Source organism: Bos taurus, chromosome 10 (assembly GCF_002263795.3).
Source record: "Bos taurus isolate L1 Dominette 01449 registration number 42190680 breed Hereford chromosome 10, ARS-UCD2.0, whole genome shotgun sequence".
Lineage (NCBI taxonomy): Eukaryota > Metazoa > Chordata > Mammalia > Artiodactyla > Bovidae > Bos > Bos taurus.
In genome coordinates, this window is record NC_037337.1 from 25,384,116 (window position 1) to 25,393,292 (window position 9,177).

A 9,177-nucleotide genomic window follows, 5' to 3' on the forward strand; every position below is an offset into this window, starting at 1 on the left:
CAAGGGGTGGTCGATGAATGTCTCTTTGCAGGGATTGTAATCATGTTGGGCTAAGGTATCCCCATCAAAAATAGAATCCAAAAATAGATCCGGGTATATATAGGAAATTAGTATACTATAAATGCAGTATCCCAAGTCAATGGAGCAAGTGTGACGTTTTCAATAAATAAGTAGTGTTCTTATGAATATTGATCCATTTGGAAAAAATAAAGAAATGTAAGTCTCTACATAAAAATTAATTTCTTTTGGGATATACTCCTTTGAATCTTATGGTTCAAAATGGAGCTGCTAATTTCTTACAGAATCATCCCCCAGACACCACTAATTAATTGGTCAAATGTAGAGCAAAGCTGGGCTAGCCCTAATAGCCACCACAACTTATCCAGGGAACAGCATCTGGCTCACATTGAGTCAACCAGAGCCCTTCCTGGGAGGTTCTAAGTTGAAAAGAGGGGAAAAGAGAGGCATTGAGTCCAGTCCTTCACAAGGATATAGGGAAGAAGATGTGAGCACAGGACGTGTAATCGGCCTACATGTTTATATATCATACTTAAATCCTCCGCTGTTTTGAATCCTCCTCACATTCTGTCTCACTTGCTTCCTCTCTCCTTCCTTCAGAGTCAAATTACCTCTACTTCCTTTTGTCACATAGCATTTTATGCACTTCTCTGTCTGAGCACTTACCAAACTGCTTTGAGTTATCAGTTTACTTTTCATTCCTACAACCAACACTTTTTATTAACAGGGGCTATTTTGGGAATGAGGGCTACACCACTGTTGAAATCTGTTTCATGCCTGGAGCAGCCTATACGCTGAGGAAAAGTGGAGTAGTTAGACTACACGCCTGAGAGGCAGACTGCCTGGGTTTCAATTTACTGTTGAGCAGTTCTGTGACTTCAGTAAGATACATAAATTCTCTGAGCTTGAATGCCTTCATCGGCAAAGTGAAGCTCATGAGAAAAGTTGTGAGAATTAAAGGGCTTCACAAATGTTTGGGATCACACCTGGTATCTGCAGATCAAGGATGGTTTCTTTCACCTCTTTACGATCAGTGCTCAGCAGAATATCAGGCACACAGGATTTATTTCAATATATGCTTGTCAAATGAACAAATTTGTGGCTTTACCAAAAAAAAAAAAAAAAAACTTATAATGAAGGACAAATCCTAGAGCCACACCGCCACCTTGTGGAGGGACACTAAGACTTCAGGAGCATGGTTTTCTGTGCTCAGGGGTTTGTATTCAGCTCTCCCTGCGGCCCCCACCACTGTGTCCCTCACAGCACAGAAGTACAATGCAGAGTCACTCCCTACAACAGATGGTTTCTTCAGGTGGAAAGAGGTTTGGCTCTTGTTAAATTCAGCCTCAAAGCCATAGTTGCCTTTAACCAAGGTGTCCCCAGAGATGTATTTCAGAAGGAACTGAAGACCTAGATTGCGATGCTGGACATACCAGAAAAGATAAGGGCTCCCTGAAACTGAATAGGTGCACTTCACAGTCACTGGATCCCCTTCTGCGACAGGGACCTCAGCTTCTGGCTGAGTCACCGACTGAGCTCTCAGTCCACCTGTAAAGTAACGCACAATACATCAGTGAAGCTTCTGAAAAAGAACGTAAGTGGGTAATACAAGTGCAAAATGGGAAGGGAATATCACTCACTAAGTGTAAACAGAATCCCAAGTGTCCAGATGTGTGCAGAGGCCATGGTTCAAGCTGGGCTGGATGGGGGCTCCTTTGCAGCTCACCTTTGCTGGAGATATGGCACCACCCCAGAGACTATGTTCTCCACGAGTACAGTGTTTTACAAATGGCCCCTGGTGCTTCCTGGCACCTGTATCTTCTCTCAGTAGAGCAAGCTCTTCCCTCAGTCCTCCGTGAGAAGCAAGACAGCAACACCTCCTGCACTCAAGACAAACCTCACAGTGCAGCGCCCCCTAGAGCCCACTTAGAATCAGGAGACTTTCTACTCTAGTAGCTGAGCCGCTTAACTGGTGACTCGGCGGTAAGGAATCCACCTGCCAATGCAGGAGACTCAGGTTCCATCTTGCGTCAGGAAGATCCTCCGGAGGAGGAAATGACAAGCCATTCCAGTATTCTTGCCTGGAAAATTCCATGGACAGAGGAGCCTGGCAGGTTACAGTCCATGGCGTCACAAAGAGTCAGACACGGCTGAGCGCGCGAGCACACACACACACACACCCACACACACGCCTGGGGCTTCCAGGTCTTATCACAGGACGGGTCCTCTGGATGTCTACATTTTCCATTGGTGTTCAAGGACAAGAATTAGGGCTATGTGAACCAAAGTGGGAAAAAATTCATCCTGAGTGGTTTAAATGGTTTATGCTCTCTCAAGATAATACAGGGAAAAGCATATTTTGGTAGGATGGGGAAAACAAACAGAAAAAAAGGAAGGAAAGCATAGCATTGAATGGAGAGAGAAAGAAAAGTGAGAGAAAAGAAAAAAACAAACTAAGGGAAGAGTAAGGCAAGAGAAGATGACTGGTAAGAATGAGCTTATTAGTCTCTTTAGAAATAATTTAGAGCTGACTTCCAATTAAATCTCTTTGACCACAATGTAACTTGAGTTTTTCTCTTGGTAGGGTCTGATGGGGCCCATATCTATGATATTTAAATCGTCATACAAGAAGAACCTGAACCTTCTCTTTAAACATTTTTAGAGAGAAAAAAAGAAGGGATGGTGTTATAAACTTGTTATAAATATTTGTCCTATTGAACAGTAGGTTTTACAGCTAAAAAACTTCAATGAAGGTTTGCAAAAATAGAAATTTTCCACATAGAGAGGCTACTTCAAACAGACTTCAGATGAAATACACGTGGATTAAAAGTTGATGGTTACCTAAGCTTGGGGTATTATGATGATGACAAAGAGTTCATTTTAAGGGGAAGACAGGCTAAAGTTTTACGCTAAAACAATGCCACAGTAGCAGCAGAGTGATTATTCAGTAGAGTCGGACTTAAAGAAAATAAGCAAGTATCAGTATAAAGAAGTTGTTTCTCTGATTTTCCTTATTTTTCCTTTAAGTAATATCCAAAGAAACCACACAATTTAGAAAGAGGATAGAAAATCTCTTTGCTTTCAATCAGAAAAAAAATGTGGAACATAGCTATTTCTCAAAGCTTTGCTAAGGATTTCATACTTAACTAACTGAAACCTTGACCCTATTATAATGTCTTTCTTTGAAATATGTAAGTTATCTTTAAATAATAATCTTCAAGTCCCAAAGAGGCCTATGATGAATGGGAAAATAGAATAAATTTCTTCTCTTTCTGTCTAGAGCTTAAGTGTTAGTGTTGTATCTTAAAAGGTATTGGCAGTCATCTCCAGAGGAATGATTGGGAAAAGCTTTAAAAAAGGAAGATTTTTTAAATACACGTGCAGGATTAGGGGAAATCTACAAGAGAAGGTAACTGGCACCAACAACAGTAAAAAGGCTTCACCAGTCCTAGGCTTGAAGGGACAGAGGAGGAAGAAATGATCCCAGCCTGGGAGACCTGTAACTGAGGTGGATCCACAGGACCTGTGGATTTCAGCGGAGGAAAGGAAAGATCGAAGAATACAAACAGGCTGACCACTCTTTCTTGCCAGTGGCTCCCACTGGGCCAAACCCAACTAGCAGCAGAAAAGACAAGTGCACAGAAGTCAGCCTCCTGGGTGTAGAGCAGGATGGAGCATATACTTGGAGAGAACAGAGAATATCCAGTCCCCTGAAATTGGATTTAGGGTTCCCCTATAACCTCAGATATGGAGATGACACCACCCTTATGGCAGAAAGTGAAGAGCAACTAAAAACCCTCTTGATGAAAGTGAAAGAGGAGAGTGAAAATGTTGGCTTAAAGCTCAACATTCAGAAAATGAAGATTATAGCATCCGGTCCCACCACTTCATGGGAAATAGATGGGGAAACAGTGGAAACAGTGTCAGACTTTATTCTTCTGGGCTCCAAAATCACTGCAGATGGTGACTGCAGCCATGAAATTAAAAGATGATTACTCCTTGAAAGGAAAGTTATGACCAACCTAGACAGCATATTCAAAACCAGAGACATTACTTTGCCAACAAAGGTCCGTCTAGTCAAGGCTATGGTTTTTCCAGTGGTCATGTATGGATGTGAGAGTTGGACTGTGAAGAAGGCTGAGTGCCGAAGAATTGATGCTTTTGAAGTGTGGTGTTGGAGAAGACTCTTGAGAGTCCCTTGGACTGCAAGGAGATCCAACCAGTCCATTCTGAAGGAGATCAGCCCTGGGATTTCTTTGGAAGGAATGATGCTAAAGCTGAAACGCCTGGCGTGCTGAGATTCATGGGGTCGCAAAGAGTCAGACACGACTGAGAGACTGATCTGATCTGATCAATCAGGCAAAATGTGGGTTTATCCTAAATGTCTGCTCAGACATATCTATACAGCACTTTGATTGATATATCAAGATAAAAAAGTCAAAACCATAGTCCAATATAGACTTTGGTGCCATAACTAAAGTTTCAGGGTAGTTGCCTAATCTCTACTTCTCCTCTCCTATACAGATACAGCATACAAAGCATGTAGAACTATGCCTAGATACTGCAAGTGACTCACTGTGCTTACCTTCAATTATTTAATAATCAATTCCAAGAGTCACAAATGAACTAAAATTTTAAGAGGCTACACGTCCAAAGGATTCCTAGGGCATCAACTAAGCTTTCAGATTTAAACAAAATAGACTCAGTAGCTATCCTTCTTATGTGCTTTATGAGATTGATGAGAGTATTATTCATCAAATGTCTATTGTGAGCATAATGTTAAGCCCATTACATTTCTTGACTTATTTTTCCCCCTAATATTTTAGAGATGAAAATATTAGGAGTTCAGGAATATTAGATTATTCAAGCCATCCTTAAAGAAACAGAACAAAGATTTTAACCCATACTTTTCTGACTGTAAAAGCATAAATCACATGGAGAATTTCAATTTTGATCATTTACTTTTTTAAAATACCTTACAATATTGGAAAGTAATTCCATTATCTTAATAAAGTTATAGAATCATATTCTTATGTGCCACTTACCTTTAGAGGCAATCTTTTAACTGGGTGTATACCAAATACTGACTTCATATGTATGTGCCACTTCATCAAAGCAGCCCATAGATCATTGCTTCTAGGAGATCCTCAGACATTGAAAGAACTGAATGAGCTACTGACCCCAAGAAAACCTTAGCAGCAATGTGGATATGACCAGCAGCAGGCAGAGCAGATCAATCTAGGGACACCTTGGACAGCTCTACACCCACTGCATTGGACTCTCCATGTTTAGTCTCAGCCCTGCCGGGCATCTTTAGTCTCAGGAGCCTTAGAATAGCGTTCCCAACCAGGAATTTTTTTATGAGAAGTAAATCTCAAAAAAAAAAAAAAAGGAAATTTCTATATATGTACATACTTCCAGGATTTGGGAGTACAGGGAATTTTACTCTCCTGTGAATGTTTCACAAGTCATCATCGAACTGAGAGTTTCATGATGCTTTTAACACTGTGCTGTCACTGAGCTCTCTTCTTCATAAATGCTCTCTCATCAGCTGTATTTTCCCCTTCTTTTATTTCATTCTTGTCCCACTTCTCCTTTGGGTGAGAACACCTTTAGTGTTCTACATGTAAGCTGGAAAATCTGGTAAGAAGACTAGTTCTTTAATCCATTTTGAGTTTATTTTTGTGTATGGTGTTAGAAAGTGTTCTAGTTTCATTCTTTTACAAGTGGTTGACCAGTTTTCCCAGCACCACTTGTTAAAGAGATTGTCTTTAATCCATTGTATATTCTTGCCTCCTTTGTCAAATGTAAGAACAGAAACTATAAAACTCCTAGAGGAGAACATAGGCAAAACACTCTCTGACATACATCACAGCAGGATCCTCTATGACCCACCTCCTAGAATATTGGAAATAAAAGCAAAAATAAACAAATGGGACCTAATTAAACTTAAAAGCTTCTGCACAACAAAGGAAACTATAAGCAAGGTGAAAAGACACCCTTCAGAATGGGAGAAAATAATACCAAATGAAGCAACTGACAAACAACTAATCTCAAAAATATACAAGCAACTCCTACAGCTCAACTCCAGAAAAATAAATGACCCAATCAAAAAATGGGCCAAAGAACTAAATAGACATTTCTCCAAAGACATACAGATAGCTAACAAACACATGAAAAGATGCTCAACATCACTCATTATCAGAGAAATGCAAATCAAACCCACAATGAGGTACCATTTCATGCCAGTCAGAACGGCTGCGATCCAAAAGTCTACAAGCAATAAATGCTGGAGAGGATGTGGAGAAAAGGGAACCCTCTTACACTGTTGGTGGGAATGCAAACTAGTACAGCCACTATGGAGAACAGTGTGGAGATTCCTTAAAAAACTGGAAATAGAACTGCCTTACGATCCAGCAATCCCACTGCTGGGCATACACACTGAGGAAACCAGAAGGGAAAGAGACACGTGTACCCCAATGTTCATCGCAGCACTGTTTATAATAGCCAGGACATGGAAGCAACCTAGATGTCCATCAGCAGATGAATGGATAAGGAAGCTGTGGTACACATACACAATGGAGTATTACTCAGCCATTAAAAAGAATACATTTGAATCAGTTCTAATGAGGTGGATGAAACTGGAGCCCATTATACAGAGTGAAGTAAGCCAGAAAGAAAAACACCAATACAGTATACTAACGCATATATATGGAATTTAGAAAGATGGTAACAATAATCCTGTATACAAGACAGCAAAAGAGACACTGATACATAGAACAGTCTTATGGACTCTGTGGGAGAGGGAGAGGGTGGGAAGATTTGGGAGAATGGCATTGAAACATGTATAATATCATGTATAAAACGAGTCACCAGTCCAGGTTCGATGCACGATACTGGATGCTTGGGGCTGGTGCACTGGGACGACACAGAGGGATGGTATGGGGAGGAGGAGGGTTCAGGATGGGGAACACAGGTATACCTGTGGTGGATTTATTTTGATATTTGGCAAAACCAATACAATATTGTAAAGTTTAAAAATAAAATTAAATTAGAAAAAAAAAAAAGAAGACTAGTTCTTGACAGTTTAAACAATAGAATCAAAACACCAACATAAAAGGTAGGGTTTTCAATATGTCACTCCTCAATGAACTGAAAACAACTTCTTACATGAACGAAAGGAATTCTCTGTCTCTTCTTGCTTGCCAAAGCAATGAGGGGCCGTGTGCTTATTCCCTGTTTGTGGAGCAGCAAGAGCACATGTGCAGAACTCGTGGAGAAGATGCACACGTGGCTCATACTCAGATATTTCATTTGCTGAAAAGGCGAGATTAACACAGTTTTAAACAAGCAATAATCCAAAACAGAATATGCCTAAAGGAGTAGCACAAACATATATCAATTTATATGTCTATACAATTTGGATGTTACTAAAAACAGAGAAAATTCTGAAAAGATGGGAATACCAGACCACCTGACCTGTCTCTTGAGAAATCTGTATGCAGGTCAGGAAGCAACAGTTAGAACTGGACATGGAACAGACTGGTTCCAAATAGGAAAAGGAGTACATCAAGGCTGTATATTGTCACCCTGCTTATTTAACTTATATGCAGAGTACATCATGAGAAACACTGGGCTGGAGGAAGCACAAGCTGGGATCAAGATCTGGGAGAATTATCAATGACCTCAGATATACAGATGACACCACCCTTATGGCAGAAAGTGAAGAAGAACTAAAGAGCCTCTTGATGAAGGTGAAAGAGGAGTGAAAAAATTGGCTTAAAGCTCAACATTCAAAAAATAAGATCATGGCAACCAGTCCCATCACTTCATGGCAAATAGATGTGGAAACAGTGGCTGACTTTATTTTTCTGGGCTCCAAAATCACTACAGATGGAGATTGCAGCATGAAATTAAAAGATGCTTACTACTTTGAAGGAAAGTTATGACTAGCCTAGAGAGCATATTAAAAAACAGAGACATTACTTTGTTAACAAAGGTCCATCTAGTCAAGGCTATGGTTTTTCCAATGGTCATGTATGGATGTGAGAGTTGGACTATAAAGAAAGCTGAGTGCCGAAGAATTGATGTTTTTGAACTGTGGTGTTGGAGAAGACTCTTAAGAGTCCCTTGGACTGCAAGAAGATCTAACCAGTCCATCCAAAAGGAGACCATGCCTGGGTGTTCATTGGAAAGACTGATGCTGAAGCTGAAACTCCAATACTTTGGCCACCTGCTGCGAAGAGCTGACCCATTTGAAAAGACCCTGATGCTGGGAAAGATTGAAGGCAGGAGAAGGGAACAACAGAGGATGAGATGGTTGGATGGCATCACCGACTCAATGGACATGGGTTTGGGTAGACTCCAGCAGTTGGTGATGGACAGGGAGGCCTGGCGTGCTGCAGTTCATGGGATCGCAAAAAGTCAGACACGACTGAATGACTGAACTGAACTGAACTGAAAAGCAGAGAATGGGCTTCTCAGGTGGCGCTAGTGGTAAAGAACTCACCTGCCAATGCAGGAGACATAAGAGACACAGGTTTGATCCCTGTGTCAGGAAGATCCCCTGGAGAAGGGCATGGCAACCCTCTCCAGTATTCTTGCCTGGAGAATCCCATGGACAGAAGAGCCTGACAGGGTACGGTCCTAAGGGTCGCAAAGAGTCAACTCAACTGAAGCAACTTAGCACGCACCCAAAAGTAGAGAATAGTGGTTAAAGCCGCAAGATCCGGGCTCCTGAATCTGAGATTCTCACATCAAACTTGGATGAGCAATAGAATTTCCAGAGAGACATTTATAGAAAATACAGACTTCTGGGTCCCATCCCGGCAAACTATGATTCCGTTACTCTGGAATGCAGGGGAGAAAAAAATCTATTCTTTTTAACAAAACTCCAGAGACTCCTGGTAAAAAAAAAAAAAAAAAATGAAAATCACAGATCTGTCCTAGGACTTTAGTCTCTAAAGTAGGAAGGAAAGATCTGGGTAAAAAGACAAAGATAATTTAACAAAGATATGGGAAGAATATATTACAACTTATACGGTATGTTTTTTAAGTGTAAAAATTTGGAATAAGATTGAGTTTTACTAATATTTCATATACTAATTGACACTGGCATCCACACTTAGTGTATATATCAAATTGTAATAAGTAAAATAT

At 40.6% G+C, this 9,177-nt stretch overlaps 1 gene segment (V, D, J or C); it reads right to left on the reverse strand.

Moving 5' to 3' along the window:
• Window positions 1-1,066: 1,066 nt before the first annotated feature.
• Window positions 1,067-2,549, reverse strand: LOC101904021 (T cell receptor alpha variable 3-like). The segment is given in 2 exon segments: window positions 1,067-1,566; window positions 1,659-2,549. Coding segments are annotated over 2 exon segments (447 nt in total).
• Between the last annotated feature and the right edge of the window lie 6,628 nt (window positions 2,550-9,177).